This window comes from Gnatocerus cornutus, chromosome 9 (genome assembly GCF_029298725.1).
Source record: "Gnatocerus cornutus isolate USDA-ARS CGAHR chromosome 9, icGnaCorn1.1, whole genome shotgun sequence".
Classification (NCBI taxonomy): domain Eukaryota; kingdom Metazoa; phylum Arthropoda; class Insecta; order Coleoptera; family Tenebrionidae; genus Gnatocerus; species Gnatocerus cornutus.
The window spans coordinates 3,701,950-3,718,667 of record NC_142241.1 but is presented as its reverse complement, the minus strand read 5'-3'; the positions used below and the strand labels follow the sequence as shown (position 1 = coordinate 3,718,667).

The following is a 16,718-nucleotide window of genomic DNA, read 5'->3' as shown; positions in this document are numbered from 1 at the left end:
AACTTTGAATCTCTTGAAATTTCCTGATTCTTTAATTTCAGAAGCTTCATATTCTCAATTGTTAAAAACAATTGCTATAGTCCGAATTTTATAACTTTGGTTTAACTCCGCCTACCTTTTGGGCCAATTGAATTGTCAAATTTTTGATTATGTTGTGTAAAGGAGGCTAGCCATTCCTTGATTCGACAAATTCGAATCGTCATTTGTCCATGTGGGCGGGGTTAAACCAAAGTTACAAAATTCCGACTATAATAAAATAAAACTAAATGTACAAAATAAAATTATTCTGCAATAAATGCATATTTTAACAGTTTGGCCGATAGCCGATTGGCGTTGCTCTAGTCGTCGAGCCTCTGTCTCGAATTAAATTTAGCCCCCCTGTTCAGTTTCCTCTTCTTAAAACTAATCGGCGCTGTTTCTTCTTTGACTTTTCCCTCATTTAAACTGGTGACTGTCTTCTCTTCGAACTCCCTCACCATTGGCTCTGGCTCAAACTGTACAGTAGGAACCACCTCGTAAAACTCCTGCGCTGGAAGTTGCAAGTCGACAACAGGCCTATAAAAACAGATTTTTCAGTGTTACCAATATGAAACAATGGGAATTGTACCTTTCTTTGATAGTTTGCCATTTTCCATAAGGATCGGTTTTCCCGGGTTCTAGTAAAGGCCCGCACGTGGTGGCGGGGGTGTCATCAACGACTCTTCGTTTCTTCAACTCCTCCCTGGCTCTCCTTGAGGATTCCTCCATTTCCTCTTGCTGGACCTTGTGCATCCTAGAAAGAAATTCAAGAGTAAAGAGAAGAGACGCGATGGAATACCCACGTCATCATCGCTTCTCTTTTGTTGAAATTATCCAGAGCCTTCAATTGTTTGGCTGCTTCACCATCAGCTTGCGCTCTTTGTTCGGCGAGACTTAAATAGCCCTCCGCTGGGGCCTTCCATACGACTTCTACAACGTCAAATTTAATTCAATGTAAAACGCAAAGTTTTTATTACCTTTCGTCATTATATTGACGTAGTAACTCTTGCCATCCCTCGACTTGGCTTCGTTCCATAACTTCCTCACTTGCTTTCCTTCCGGCAGCTTCTCCTTCATCAGCATGGAGGTCAAGTCGCCGTTGACTTCGATGTCTTTTCGGTACGCCTCGAGGGCCGCCGACTCCATCTGTTGGATGGCGACGTCGACTTTGTCTGCATGTTTTTGGGTTTGCGTGCTGTGCTTGGTGATATTTCTGAGCCTCTTCTTGACGTTTTCTTGGTGTCTTCGGCCTTTTTCGTGAAAGTCGACGCTCTGGAGGATCGAACGTTACTTTCTTACGCGAAAAGGAGGGTTTTATACTCACGGGTTTGTTGTCTGTTATCCAGCATTTGCAGAACTCGCAGTATTTTCGGGTTTGGGAAACCCAGTAATCCGCCCTACGACAATATTTCGTTTATTATTAATATTATACAGTAAAACCTGTATAAAACGGAATCGGAAGGGACCGTCCGATGTTTCCGCTTTAGACAGTTTTCCGTTTTAGGCAATTTTTATTTTTTAATTCTAATATCAGATGCTAATTATTTGTCGGCTTCTCCACACACTTTTTTTTTTCAACCAACAATTTGAAGCTTTGAAATTTTGATGTTTATGACGTATAAAATTAGCTTATTCACTAGTTTCTTTACTTCTTTGTTCTTGGTAACACGAATTGTCCGTTTACAACTTAGATTTTCTATCCATTAACCAATTTTTTGTTAATCCGATTTTTATTTTTTAACAAATGATAAACTTGCGTTGTTCCATATTTAAATTGAGTTATTAATTGTTTAACACTTACATTATCACATTCTTAACTCTTTTTATTCTTTTAAAGTCAATGTGATTTTCCTCATTTTCCTCCCTGAGTTCTCGATATCTAAACTTTTATTCGGAAGCAAAATTCTTGGTTGCCATAATAAAAAATACGCAAAATATTAGGTGTAATACAATATGAGGCAAACAAAATAAACAAAACAGTCCTCGGATGACATTTTTTCGAAGAATTACTAATTTTTTCTAAGAAAATTTAAAGCAGTAAATAAAAAATTTCCGTCTTAAAAATATAACGTGTGATCCACAAAATTTTTATTTAGGGTAGGCTTTGACAAAATTTACGTAAGTCGAGAAAAAAATTTGACAGTAGTTTGACATTTTTCATTTGATTCAATTTTCAATTAGTTCTCAATACATTACTGATTATGGAGAGACACGATACATTTTCTCTTATTTGCAGTTCGTAATGTTACATATGGAGTGCGGGCACTACCGCCTGTAAGGTATGCAACCTCCCACTCTGGAGGATCAACAAACCGTGCCGGTCCATTGAAGCGTTGTTTAGATGCAGTATTTAATTATTTTTTACTGTGTTTTTACTTTGGTTGGGTTGAAATCTTTTAATATGTATTATCTATACTGCCATTGAGTATTAATTGTTTATTTTAAGACACTTTTGGCGTCATTAGTGGTCCAAAAACGCCAACGAATGACGACTTTCCAAATTTGATATTTTAAAAATCGCAAAAAAAGTTTTAAAAATTAATATAAAATTGAAATATCTGCAGATTAGACGAAAAAATAATACGGTGCTTTGTACTTTAAATGAATAAGCTTTTATTTTTTTTAATTTTAGAAGAAAGAATTTGAAAATGACAGATTGTCCACGAGTTTTTATATAAAGTGAACTTTCCTTGGTGTTTTACATCTTCGATTTTTAAGAAAAGTTGCTCAGAAGACATTCCTTACATAATTTCAACTTAAAATTCTTATTTCGATTTCTTTTAAATATTAAAATCTTTAAATTCGATCATTAATTATTGATAATAAAATATTATTATTTTGTTCATTTCTGCTAAATAAATGATTTTGTTAATTTTTAATGGGAACTCAAAATTTAAATTTGAAAGTGGTTTAAAATTGTGTAAGAGAGCATGGACAACATTGCATGTACTAAAGAATTCATGGCTCATTTTGGTTCGCCAATTCTTATTATACAATGTATTACTGCATGTGTATGTGATAAAATAATAAATTATTTGTTTAAAAACTCCTCATTTAATATAAATGAATTTAAAATTCGATTCTAAGCAACTTCTCTTAGAATAATACCTAACTTTTCGAGATATTTGCGAAGTAAATTACAAGAAAATAGCTTTATTAAAAAAATCCTAATAGATTGAATTTTCCATATCTGCTGTATTTAGTATCGTAATGGATTTTGCAAAGTTGCATATAAATATCTCTAAAAAAGAACTTTACGATTTTATCAAAATTTAACTCAATATGCCAAAAATTAATAGAGATACCAGCTTGTATTCTGGCTGAAATTAAACATTTACCGTTCTCTGATCAAAATTATCATTAAGGCAATACATTTTAAGAAGTTGCAACCCAACTACAACACAAAAAATTATTAAATACTGCATCTAAACAACTCTTTCAATGGTACTTAAATGGACCGACACGGTTTGTTGATCCTCCAGAGTGGGAGGTTGCATCAAAAACAAAATTTCACTCCGACATGACTTCTTTGTTTGTTTCTTTCTCTTTCATGGCCTACCCTAAACAAAAATTTTGTGGCTCACTTGATATGAAGTACATTTACTGGGACCATTAAAAATTTTGCGTAATGAACAGGTTTCCGGCTTTTACAGGTTCCGTTTTACACAGGTTTTACTGTAGCATTTTCAAATTTCGCTGTTGGGTAATAAAATTAAAATAACTGAAATTGTCATTGGCGCGTTAGTACGGATCAAAAAGTGTCTTAATTGGCGGAAAATTTAAATTGTATTCTTGGCGAGGCCACAGTTTCGCTATTTATAAAGCGATTTTAATGCTCCAAAATCATGCCAAAATCGCCTTGAGAACAATGCAAATTCACCAGTCAACCTTTCAAGTCCGCATTTAAATATATGGACCTTCATGAATTTATTTTCAAAGCCAATAGCGCATGGAAATTTATACCAAGCAGATGTTAAAATGAACTATTAAATACAATCTAAAGCATTACTAGCTTTTACTACCAGCTTTTAATGAGATGACACGCAATGAAGCAGTCTTACCTATTTTCAGTGGACATAATTACGTCCTTTTATTGATCGGAGTGACATAAAAAAGTAGCGGAAACTTTTAGATTTAAATAAAAAAATCTGGGGATTCTAGCACCGCGGAAAAAAACGTGTACGCCAAACTAACGGTGATGTTGTTTAGGGGAATTACAAGCTTTTGTTTTTTTCAATAGTTTATTGCTGTAACTACACAGAAATTAACAATATTTGAGTATAAGTTCTACGGGTTGGAAAAAATGGAACACTACTGTTTGACTGAAATACCTGTTATTGACAATCGTGTTCATATTAGAAGGAAATTGGTATTAATTATCACAGATAAGGTTAACAGACTAGATAATAAAGAGGTAACAATATCAATCATCTAGTTGGCTGATACTTTAAAAAGGTATGTATCTATGTTTTTGTCAAGTGAAGACATACGTTCGCAAGGTGCCAGCCATGTAGATCAACAGGACTAAGGTCACTTATACTTTGGTCACTTCTATGAGAATGGGATAATGTATATCATCAACGTAATCGCAGTTGTCTAACAATTTTAATCTCTTCTCCCAAACAACGGGATTATAATTAAGTACCATTTTGCACAAGAACCCTTTCTGTTCCGATTGAGCAATAAAACCCTCCAAAGTGTCGCCCCGTCTGGGGGCCATCACTAGAGCGACACCGCAGGGATGCAAACAACTCCACAAACATTCAATTAAATCAGCTCTAGCATCATCAAAGAATAAACAATCAGCACACAGAATAATGTCGTACACTTCGTCATGCATTGGCCCCCATTTCAGTACTTTACATTCGACAGGACAGTCAAAGTTGTTATGACAAAGGGCCGCCTGAACGTTTTCCACGGAGACTTTATTACCGTCTGTGACGGTAACTGAGGCGGGAGCGGCGAATTTCGCTGCGAAGAGGCCAGCGAGACACGACATGCCGCCCCCCAATTCCAAAACGCGTTTCGATTTGAACAGAGGCAAGTTAGCACAGACATAATAAGTGAGCGTTTCTTCGGACGGCCAAATGCAAATGTTGCCTGTGTTATTAAAGCCCATGAGATCCTCAGCGGAAAAGGTTCGCTTGCGGTGACCGATTTTTACGTGAAATTCAAAGTTATCGATTTGGATCGAGTATTTGTACCATGTGCGTTTGCTTATTTGGTCGGGGTCTTGTGGGAGTTGCTGTGTCCGCAAGAGCATGAAAGAAGAAATTCGTCTAACTGAGAATTCTTCGGTTGGACTCAACGGTTCGCTTCTCACCGGACTCTGCATACAAAAACAAGTTTAGCAGCGATTGGTTAGGGGGACAAGCCAAACTGGAGGAGTTTGTATACCTTCAGAGCCTTCGCAAGGATGGCCCAGCGTCTGCGTGCCAACTTTTGCTTCTCAGTTATCACTTGATTTAATTCTAAGATTCTACTTTGGTCCATAGAATGAGCATTACGTTATTGAATAACATTGCCTGCAAAGGCGTTAAAATTCGATTAGTTTGGGAGGTTAGGTTACGAATCATTCCTTCATGCTTTCAATGGGACAAAGCCAACACGATCAACTAATCAAACAAGCTATTTTAAACGCAAGCTCAAAATTAAAACATTTAAAAATAACAGTTTCGTAGGAAAATTAACAATACAATAGGAAACAAGGAAATGCTTTCTGTACATACTTACATTTTTCTCACTTCTCAGAGCCCTTTAAAACTACCACACTGGTTATAACTGGAGTGCACTAGTTTTATTAGATTTCGAACACATTTAAATACATCTTCTGTAATCACTACTTTTGGCGTTTCACATTTGAGTCTGAGTGTTCTGTTGACATTTGGAGAAAAAATTGTCTGTGATGCAACTGTCAAAATGTCACCACGTGACCAATCCTGACCAATCCATATCACACATGATCTTGGTTCGTTTACAGAACCACCAACAGATGGCGCGCTACAAATTTCTTAAAAAACATGTTTTTCTTTCTTATTAGCCTGTAATGTGGGAATAACTGGAATCTTTTAGATGGTAGGGACAACATGAAAACGGTTTTTTATCTCCTTTTTTCAATAAACCATTTTAGTTATTTACAAGTGTAAATACGTTTAAAAAATGGCGGGTTTTGCAAAACTCAGGAGTCCCCGGTTTCTTTATTTATTTAGTTTTTGTCGTGGATCAATAATGACCAATGAGTATCAATAAAACTACATAAAGAAATGAGGGGGCTATTATTTAATAATTTATATGTAAATTTACGCGTAAAAGGACTAAAAACTATGAAAAATATTGTAAATTTCTCTTTAATCAGATTAAGGTTTTATTGAATTATGTATTCATATTTCACGGTGGGTTTGTTTTCGAACTTGACCTCAAATAAAATGAATGCAAATGACGTTATAAGAACAACAATAAATAATTACCAAATACGTATATTGCATATTTTCATTAAACTTTGTTTGTTTCATACATTATATAAAAGCACCGTTTCCGAACTCAAAAGTTCTAGAAGTCACGATGAGTGAAGACGCCAGTAAAATTAGAAACTTTTTCAAAAATCAAACGATTTTTGTAACTGGCGCAACAGGTCTCGTGGGTTTGATTCTCGTCGAAAAACTGCTTCGGTCTTGTTGGACTTTGAACAAAATATATCTTTTAATTCGACCAAAAAATGGAAAAAGTGCCCAAGAACGATTCAAAGAACTCTTCGATGACCCTGTAAGTGTGATAATATAATAACATAGTAAATTTATTAATTTTCGTAGTGTTTTGATCTTGTTAAAAGCAAGAATCTGTCAGAAAAAGTCTTTCTTATTAATGGAGACTGCAATCAGCCAGACTTGGGATTGAGTTTTCAAGACCGAGAAACATTGAGAACAGAAACAACTTGTGTTATCCACGTCGCTGCAAATGTCAAATTCGACCAAACTCTCAAAGAAGCGAGTTTTCATCTGAAGTCGACTCAAGATTTGGTGGATTTGGCCAAAGAAATGACGAATTTAAAGGTGAGAGCTTCGTACAAACTTCTGGGGGACTTAAATGCCGACTCTTTTAGACTTTCGTTTATATTTCTTCAATCTATACGAAGTGTACGTCTCCAGTTATTAAAGAACAGTTTTGGGATCCTCCTGTCAAAGCAGAAACTCTTTTGCAGTTAGTGTCTTCAGTTGATGACACTGCGCTTGAAAAGATGGCTCCCAGGTTCGTATAAAAACAACAGTAAAATGGTACGTTTTTTAGTTTGCTAGGTGATGAGTTCCCCAATACTTACCTTTACATCAAAAACATCACAGAAGACTTCCTCAGAAGTTGTGGTTTAACAGTTCCAATAGCAATCGTACGTCCTGGAAATAGTAAGTTTTATAGATTTTAGTATTTCAATGGTCAAATGGGTCATTGTTCAAGAGTAAAATGGCAAGAAATGTTAACATAACTAAACAAATCAGGCTCACTGACGCTGTTAAATGTTGGAAGAAGTCTTGTAGTAACAATTTGTTTCATGAGATGTTGAAAATTGGCAGCAACGCAGGCACTAAAAATATAAAATTGAAAAAAGCCAAATACAGCTACGTTGATGTTAGTTTATGGATTTTACTTGCAAAAAAATTGTTGGAACACATTCAATAGCCACAGGTGTATCATTTCCGTGACTATTATATAAATATGTAACTTTCTTTTAGAGCCGAATTACAGAATAAAATCGTTAAGAACTATTAATCTGAATCTTCGTTTAAATGTCCGAAGAATGCTTGTTTCTTTAAGACAATTATCTGCATCGAAGGGCATTTTAAATAAACAAAAATGCAAAATTTTTGTTGCTTGTTAGATATTGTTGTTCACCGTTAAAACCGCCATTTTGTAGTTTAGTGGCGCCATCTATTGACACCCGAATACCCCCCAATATTAAAGAACTTGTTTTTTAATGGCTAACCTCACAACCTGTATTCACATCTATTATATTTAGGTACATAATATTGTTGGCCGCAAAGGACAATTCTATTATATTGATACATTTGTTATTCACGCAGCAATTTATTAAACACGAATCGTAAAATCCGTAATGGAAATTAACCAAGAACTTGACAGGAAATGGGTGACAGCCAGACTAATTAGTTCTGCCAATTCTAAAGTCCAGCTCATTGCTATCAGTTCACTCTCCTGTGTAAAAATCCGAAAATTTTTAGGTGTAAATCAGGCTTTCAAATCTTTAGGGAGAAAATTAGGGGAAAATTGAATGTAGCGAATTTTGAGGTTAACGCGTTGTCAAAGTTGAGTGTATTAATCAATAACTAATTAAACATTTGTTGCAACAGAAAGTTTTTAATAGAGATTTAACAAGTTTTGGCAATGTTGTGCAAGACGATTAGCTTCTACGCATGCCACAGTTGCGTCAAGGTCAAACGTTTTTGTTGCCAACTGTTACAGATGAAAATTGCTAGGGGCTGCTGTCAACTTAACTTTTTAATGAGTGGACCGATAGTACTGAGCTCTGGTATAGATAGATACCTATAAACGACTCCAAATTGAGTACTCTAATGGACCTATTAAAGCGGCAAATTCGAAAAAGAAGCTATTACGATATTAGTCCCTAAAGTGGCATATTATTTTAGTTTCTAATACTGTCGAAGAACCTCTGAAAGGATGGGTCAACAACGATTTCGGTCTCATGGGTGTCCTCACTGGTGTCAACATGGGTGTCGTCAGAAGTTTTCGTTTCGAGGAGGACTGTGCAGTTTGTCTTATTCCTGTGGACTATCTGACTAACTTCATCCTGGCTGTAACATGGAAGACAGCACAAGACACTTCTAGTACCGCAAAAATTTATCACTGCATCGGAAGACCAACGAAAATTGGTAATGACATTTGATTTTTTGGTAAAGTCTGCAAATAATAATTTTTGTTACAAGTACCTAAAATGCAGTTTTTGTTGCCTAATCGAAACAGCAGATAAGTCCGCAAAAACTGAATGAATAAACGTATGAATATTTAATAATTTGATTCTGTTGATTGCAGGAGAAGCATATGAATTTTCGCGTCAATGCTACGTCGAGTTTGCTTCTGAAAAGTACCAATGGTACCATACCAACGTTCGCTGTTATCATTTGTTAACGCACAAGTTTTGGACAATCTGCAGTATTCTTTTGGGTTATTTTATTGATTTTATAAATCAAGGTCTAGGGAGACGCTCTAGGTATTTTTTTGTTTTAACTTTTTTTGTATTATTCGTTTGATTTTTAGCTATGGTAAACGACTCCAATGTCTCAGTGTCAAACTGGACCATCTTTCTTATTTTGCTCTTAGAAACTGGGAATATGAAGAAACCAACTTTTGGAATTTATGGACAGAAATGGGCGAGGATGACAAAAAAATCTTTAAATTTAATTCTGACAGCATGGACGTTAAGGAATATTTGCATAACTCATTTCAAGGACTTCGAATTTATTTACTGAAAGATCCTCTGCACACTATTTCAAAAGGACGAAGCCATGTTAAAAAGTTGTTTTTTCTGCACGTTATTGCCATCATAGTTTTTTGGGTTTGTTTGGGTTTATTAGTATTTACATTATTCAAATTGTTCATTTAAATTATTGTTTGTTTTACCCCATTTAAAAAATAAAGTGCAGTTCATTGTTATCAGTCCACTCTCTAGTGTAAATTTTCGAAAATTTTTAGGTGTAAATCAGGCTTTCAATTCGTTAGGGTGAAAATTAGGGGAAATTGAATGTCGCGATTTTTGAGGTTAACACGCTGTCAAAGTTGAGTGTATTAATCAATAACTAATTAAAAATTTGTTGCAAAAGAATGATTTTAATAGAGATTTAACAAATTTTGGCAATGTTGTGAAAAACGATTAACTTCTGCCAATTGTTACCGATTAAAATCACTAAGGGCTGCTGCCAACTTAACTTTTTATTGAGTGGACCGATAGTAATGAGCTCTGTCTGGTACAAGGTGTTTATAAATGTTTTGAGAAATAAACTGTTATCGTTGTGGTTTAAAACCTGGAAATCAAAAACTTGGACACGAAACTGTAACTGAAACGTTATTGACGTGAATAACATTATAAATAATTTTCAAGATAGTTATATTCACTATAAAAACAAAGCGGCAAAATAGTGTACGACAGGAATTCCAGAGTCACCCTTGATGCTAGAAACATTTATAAACACTTGTATATAAAACACCGCGTTTTAAAAATATTTTCATCTAGTTACCTTTGAAATGCAGTTCCATTTGTGCCGCTCGTATTGTACTGTGTTTGAACTAGTTCTGTCACTTTGGACTTCTGGTATGCGTCATGCACTGACATCTGTCAATAATGAACATTAAAACTCACGTTCATAATCTGACAGCCAACTAGATAGGAATGTCATTGATCGAAAATTAGAGTTTTGATGAAATTTTACCAGAAAGAAACAGCAATCAATAAATGAATTGTTTTAAATAATTCTAATTAAATGGTGGATGCGCCGGGTTAACACAAAAAAATTAAACATCTTGTGCTGAATCAACTATCATAACATTTATTGAGGACTAAATTAAAAGTGCACGTGTTTCTAAATTGTCTTTTTTCGAATTTGCACTTACGATGTCAACATAGCGAGTATAGAATAGGACATTTTCAATACCTAAAAAAAGAAATAAAAAATAGATATAACAGTTTTAAACTTACCGAAACTAATAAGGCAAAAGAGAGAAAGCTGAAGGAACCGGCACTTATATGAAGACCTTTTTGGCTCCTTGCAAGCATAAACAATACGTCTTTCTTGAGCTTTGTGTCAATTTTGTACCATTTGGACGACCATATGGCTTTGGGTATAGAATCGCCCTTAATAGAGGAAATAATTTATCAAGATTTAGCATTTCTTTCGCATGAAACTTACAGCATCAATTAAATGTTGCCCTCCAAGACAAGCAAGCCCTAAAGCCATAATCCAGCCAGCTACATGAATAACTGCCCCAATTCGATTAGCCCCCTTAATCAAACAGAATCAGACAAAATACAAAAAAAAAGAAAAAAATACATCAACGAACTGTTTTTCAATACACCCACAAATCGCCGCTGTTATGGTAAGATGGGCAAACATACCATTGGAAAAGCAGTCATTCAATCTTGACGAAAACCTGCCCAAAAAATATAGAAATTTTTGTAAAGTAGATTGATCAACCTACTTTACAATTTCCAAGTGGTACGAAATGCATCTTCTGAGTTTTTTCTTGCACAGTTGGTAGTCTTCCACGTTGAAACACTCTTCAATCATCGCATTCAAGTGTTCAATTCTTAATATGATATGATGCACCATTTCCAGGGAATTGAAAGAGATCATCAGAGCAAGTTTCATAAGAATCTGTGTGGAGACAAAAACATACAAAAAAACAAGTTCAAAAGCCGGAAAATAGTCAATTTTGAACGGAAGCCACGTCGGCGACAAAATCCCGCAGTTTTCCTTCAAACCCTTTTCCAAGTTAACTTTCTCGCAATCCGACTTCTGCATCAACTTAATCAGATTATAACCAAAAATCCCCACAATCGTGTAGATGAAACAAAATTTCGACCAGAAGCTCAATCTCTTCTCCTCGTCGTCGAAACCAGGAGGTTTTCCGAATTTGTCGAAGTTGGACAAGTCCCGCAGGAGACGAGCTACCATCGGCTGGTTCTTCATGTAGATGATGGTCATGTAGTAAAGACCGATGAAAGCAACCATCAGAGCGATGTCTTCGATGAGAGGCAACTCCACGTCGTCTATAAGAAAGGAAAATGAGTGAAACGGGAAAATTTGTGAATTACTTTTGAGAGTCATGACGATGTGCATGACGACTGAGCCCACCCAGAGACTCGTCACCAAGAGGAAAGTTGCCACGCGGATGTAATACCATTTCGTTGGGTTCATTTCTTCATCTTCGTTGGGCCAGATTAGGCTGTATTTTAGGATTTTTAGGGTTGTGCGGCAGATTTTTATCTCACGCTGGGGTTCCATTGGGGAGGAATAAGAAACTGTTCTTAGCTCACGCCGCCGACCGAAGTAGTTCATTTGATTAAAAATGCATATGTGGAAAAGTTATAAAAGTCGAAGTATATGTTTTGGGGTATTTTATTATTTAAGTCTGGTGGTGAGCGGAGTTTCGATAAATATTTGAGTGGTGTGATGTAGGATGATAAAAATAAAAAACTTAGTTGGGTTAGGTTGCAATAATTATTGTCTACCCAAGGTCACAAATTTTAAAATTTCGTTTAATTCGTTCCTGTTGCAAATGGCGGTGTCAGGTAAATTGGGTTTTAGTTTCTATCAATGTAATGTGTCGAAATTCAATTCGTTTCTTACCGATTTTAAATAGCAGTCGCATCCTAGGGGAATTTCACTTCACTTAGAACATAGTCGTCACTTAAGAAAACCTTATGCTAACTTGACCGTTTGGAATTCATACCAGATCGCTAAGTAAAAAAAAAATTGAAAACACAGTTACAGCCATTGTTTTGCAACATTGTTTTTCAAAAATTTTTGGTTCATCCCTAAAATAAAAAATTCCAAAACTTGTCATTTTGGGTCTATATTTTTGCAATGTAGCACTTAATAAGATAGTCTGAATTAGTGACCTCCCCAAATTCAGTTGTTTGATATTAAAAATTTCTAAAATTTGTTTCTTTCGACCTGCAATTAACATTGAAAAGTTTTTGGTTCATCTCTAAAATAAAAAATTCCAAAATTTGTCTTTTTTAGTCTTTAATTATGAAATATAGTATAATTAATAAGAAAGTATGAATTAGTATCCTACCTAAATTTAGTTGACGTGGCGTAAAAGTTACCAAAGTTAGAAGTTTTTATATATTTTTTTGGTAATTTTCTGTTCATCTTCAAATTTAAAATTTCTAAAATTTGTGTTGTTTGACCTACAATTTTGCAATTTAAGACAATTAATAAGCAACTCCGAATGACTAACCTCTCCAAATTTTATTGTTGTTGCACTAAAATTGCCAGAGTTACAGTTTTTAACATATTTTTACAAAAATTTTTGGTTTATTCCCAAAATAAAAACTTCCAAAACTTGTCTTTTTTGATCTACAATTTTGCAATTTTGCACAATTAATAAGCTAGTCTGAATCAGTGACCTCCCCAAATTTAGTTGACGTGGCGTAGAAATTACCAGAATTGCAAGTTTTAATATGTTTTTGGTACTTTTCTGTTCATTTTGATATTAAAAATTTCTAAAATTTGTTTCTTTCGACCTACAATTCTGCAATTTAACACAGTTAATAAGCAACCCTCAATGAGTAACCTCTCTAAATTTGATTAAAGTGGCGCTAAAAAATTACAGCCCTTAACATTTTTTTTCAAAAGTTTTTGGTTCATCCCTAAAATAAAAAAATCCAAAATTTGTCTTTTTCAGTCTATAATTTTGAAATATAGTACAATTAATAAGAAAGTATGAATTAGTAACTTACCTAAATTTAGTGGACGTGGTGTAAAAATTACCAAAGATAGAAATTTTAGTATTTTTTTTGATAATTTTTTGTTCATCTTCAGATTAAAATGTTTTCAAAATTTGTTGTGTTTGACCTACAATTTTGCAATTTATACAGTTAATAAGCATTTTCAAGTAAACAACTTCCTTAAATTTGATTGCTGTGGCGTTAAAATTGTCACAATTACAGCCCTTAACATTGTTTTTCGAAAATTTGTAAAATATAATTAATAATTTGGTATTTGGAAATAAATTAATTTGGTATTTGGGAATAAATTGTATATTTTTGATAATTTTTGTCAACACTATGATTTGATTCAAATTTTTTTTTTTGATAAAAACAATATTTTTTATATAGAGAGGATTTTTTATTAATTAATTATATTAATTTCTATTTGATTTGAAGATTAGTTCGATTAAATGACCAGTCAGATAAAAAAATAGGTCGCGTTTTTCAATAAATTCTTTTTTAAGACTTGGTGGACGTTGACCAACGATTCTTTTGAAAACATTTATGATTTCAATATCCTGTTATAAATATTAGTAATTAAACAATCTAAATTCTAAATTTTTTAACAAGTTGTTCCAAAGCAATTTTTTCTTTTTCAATGAAAAGGAACTCTTATTAGCATCTACAAGGTGTTTATAAATGTTTCTAGCATCAAGGGTGGCTATGAAATGTCAAAGAAATTTGCCGCTCATTACAAATGTGAGTTTCGATTTGTCAACTGACATTTGCAGTTAATCTCAAACATGAAGCAAAGTAAATTTTGAGAAAAAACTATTCCAGTTGTGGTTTAAAACCTGAAAATTAAAAACTTGGGCACAAAACCATAACTAAAAAGTCATTGCAGTAAGTAACATTATAAATAATTTTCAAGATAGTTATATTCATTATGTAAACAAAGCGGCAAAATAGTGTACGACAGGAATTCCATAGCCACGCTTGATGCTAGAAACATTTATAAACACCTTGTATAATAATTGTGTTAATTTGCGGATCTGACACAAACGCAAACTAAAACTGATTCTCTTATTAATTAGAAACCAACACAAACATTTTCAAATCTCCAGTTTCTCACATGGTCACACAAAGTCCACAAAATCCCTAAAAGAATGTTAGGGGATTTCTGTTGTCCCTAAAAGAAACGTGCGTGTGTTCCTCAAATTGATGACGTCATACTTAAGATATTATTTTGAATTTTATTTTAAGAATTACTTCTTCTTAAGATTTTTCTTAACTTAAGTAAGTTTTTATTTAGTACAAGGTGTTTATAAATGTTTCTAGCATCAAGGGTGGCTATGAAATGTCAAAGAAATTGGCCGTTTATTACAAATGTGGGTTTAGATTTTTCAACTGACGTTTGTAGTTAACCTCAATCATGGCCCAAGTAAGTTTTGAAAAAATAGTATATTAAAACACCGAGTTTCATAAGGCAAATTTTTAGGCACGAATCCAAGATTATAAAACGAGCGGCAAAGCCGCCAGTTTTCTAATGTATGAGTGCCTAATGGCCTTATGAACGAGGTTTTTATATTATTTTTCCTAATTTCATGTATAGTTCGTACGGTGAGAGATTGAAAGATAGAAAAGTCACTAAATCTACGCGATAAAAAGTGTACCAGACGCGCGAAATTTAAAATAACAAAATAAGCCCACTTACTGTCAACCCTAACAACCGAGTTCGCGTAGGAATTTAGTGTTTTTAGTGTATTTTGTAGCATAATTTTCTGCCAACCTATATGTCAACTGTCAAAATCTCCCAATCTCTCACCGGATATACTATAACAGAGCTATTTTCGCTAATAAAAAAATAACACTGTCAAAGTGGACATTTGCAACCTATTAATAAACCCACTGATTTTCACATCAACGCCAACGCTTCTATTCGTGTTGACGTTTGACATTTAAAGTCATGAGCACTATGACACTTCCGTCTGTTTTACTATGACTCAATTCCACCATGAAATCCTCTTCTTCGCCATGCAATACTTGTCTGCACCCACGCCTCTCCTTGATCTCGATGCTATGTCGGATCTGTTACGACAACGACAAAGACGAACCCTTGATAGCCCCCTGCCATTGCAAGGTTCCTCTCCACCACCTCCTTTAGCCCCCTTAACTGAATCTTCCAGGGCTCTGTCGCCTTCGTCCATCGAAGCTGCCTCGAGCGATGGCTCGCAGAATCCAACACCACCATGTGCGAGCTCTGCCACGTCGTCTTCCGCACCGAACGCTCCCCAAAGTACACCTCAGCACAGTCAGTTTGGCGGTGGTTCACGAGTCATCCTTCAGGAGGCCTCGGACGCGGTGTCCGTAGTGATGTCATCGCATGTACCATCATAACACCAGTAGCCATCGTGATAACGTACGTGTGTCTCTTTTCGTCCGATTATTACAACCAGAAGAAGTTTATGATGGTTCCAGCGGCTCGCTGGACGTCCGTGTCGTTGCTTATTATGATCGGGATTATGTTGATTGGGTACTACTTGTGGGTGTACTCTGTGATTCGGTTACACTCGAGGATGTGGTACAACTGGTGGCAGAGGGAGTGTGTGGTGACGTATATACCGCCAAGTAGTGCACACATTTGTTGTGCTTTAGTGGAAAACAACAATATGAACATTCCGAACAACACACCGGTGACTGAGGATGAGGATGGGATGAGTCAAAACGTCGTGGAGGAGGAAGAAGGAAGTCAAGACAGTGGGTTTGTTATTATTGAGGTGCCTGATGGCGAAGAAGTAGCTGAAGAGGTCTGTGATGATGCACAGGAAACGGAAAATAAAGAAACAAATGGGTAGTGTTCAATTTCTTCATTTTTAGAGCATTTTAATGACCTTGTTCTTCTTTCATCGTTATTTGTCTTCCTATCTCCCATTCTTTCCTTGTGCAAAACAGTGTATAGACTTCTTACTTTGCTGGGCGGTCTTAACAGAGAGGTGTACTATTCCGGACAAAAGTCTTTGGTTGTCATTTCTGTCAGTTCAAAAAAAATCTAACTCTAAATCAAGCTTTAGCGTTAATGTCAAAAAATCACAGTTTGACATTACATTTTTCATCTGTTCTTGATAAATGAAAGAAAGTCTTCTGGTCTGTGAGAGATTATTGTCTTTAGAGCAAATAACAGAACAATTATTTACTAAGGATATCCAAAAGTATGACAGTATTAGTTTAGAATGCATGATGACAA

The 16,718-nt window shown here is 35.0% G+C and overlaps 4 protein-coding genes across 5 annotated transcripts; 2 read left to right on the top strand and 2 right to left on the bottom strand.

Moving 5' to 3' along the window:
- Positions 1-13: 13 nt before the first annotated feature.
- On the bottom strand, positions 14-5,973 carry LOC148167845 (calmodulin-lysine N-methyltransferase-like). Of its 2 annotated transcripts, XM_088045177.1 has the most exons (6): positions 5,752-5,969; positions 1,343-1,415; positions 996-1,290; positions 822-948; positions 608-772; positions 14-555 (listed from the first exon to the last, which is right to left on the bottom strand). In XM_088045177.1, coding segments are annotated over exons 1-6 (879 nt in total). In that variant the 5' UTR covers positions 5,754-5,969; the 3' UTR covers positions 14-338. The 2 variants fall into 2 exon arrangements, with proteins under 2 accessions (XP_087901303.1, XP_087901302.1); XM_088045176.1 differs by lacking the exons at positions 14-555; positions 608-772; positions 822-948; positions 996-1,290; positions 1,343-1,415 and adding exons at positions 4,232-5,347; positions 5,416-5,543 and having other exon boundaries at positions 5,752-5,973.
- A 470-nt stretch (positions 5,974-6,443) lies between these two features.
- On the top strand, positions 6,444-9,979 carry LOC148167844 (fatty acyl-CoA reductase wat-like). Its single transcript, XM_088046117.1, has 8 exons — positions 6,444-6,492; positions 6,545-6,780; positions 6,828-7,067; positions 7,118-7,263; positions 7,303-7,415; positions 8,673-8,915; positions 9,076-9,253; positions 9,301-9,979. Exons 1-8 carry the CDS (start codon positions 6,444-6,446, stop codon positions 9,644-9,646), a joined length of 1,551 nt encoding a protein of 516 aa, XP_087902243.1. The 3' UTR covers positions 9,647-9,979.
- A 64-nt stretch (positions 9,980-10,043) lies between these two features.
- LOC148167842 (putative odorant receptor 85d) lies at positions 10,044-16,587 on the bottom strand. The gene is made up of 7 exons (XM_088045700.1): positions 16,579-16,587; positions 11,852-12,029; positions 11,236-11,806; positions 11,088-11,187; positions 10,947-11,039; positions 10,736-10,891; positions 10,044-10,691 (listed from the first exon to the last, which is right to left on the bottom strand). The coding sequence occupies exons 1-7, from the start codon at positions 16,585-16,587 to the stop codon at positions 10,647-10,649; spliced, it is 1,152 nt and encodes a 383-aa protein (XP_087901826.1). The 3' UTR covers positions 10,044-10,646.
- LOC148167843 (E3 ubiquitin-protein ligase MARCHF3-like) lies at positions 15,489-16,527 on the top strand. Its single transcript, XM_088044949.1, has 3 exons — positions 15,489-15,614; positions 15,661-16,281; positions 16,330-16,527. The coding sequence occupies exons 1-3, from the start codon at positions 15,489-15,491 to the stop codon at positions 16,525-16,527; spliced, it is 945 nt and encodes a 314-aa protein (XP_087901075.1).
- Positions 16,588-16,718: the final 131 nt, after the last annotated feature.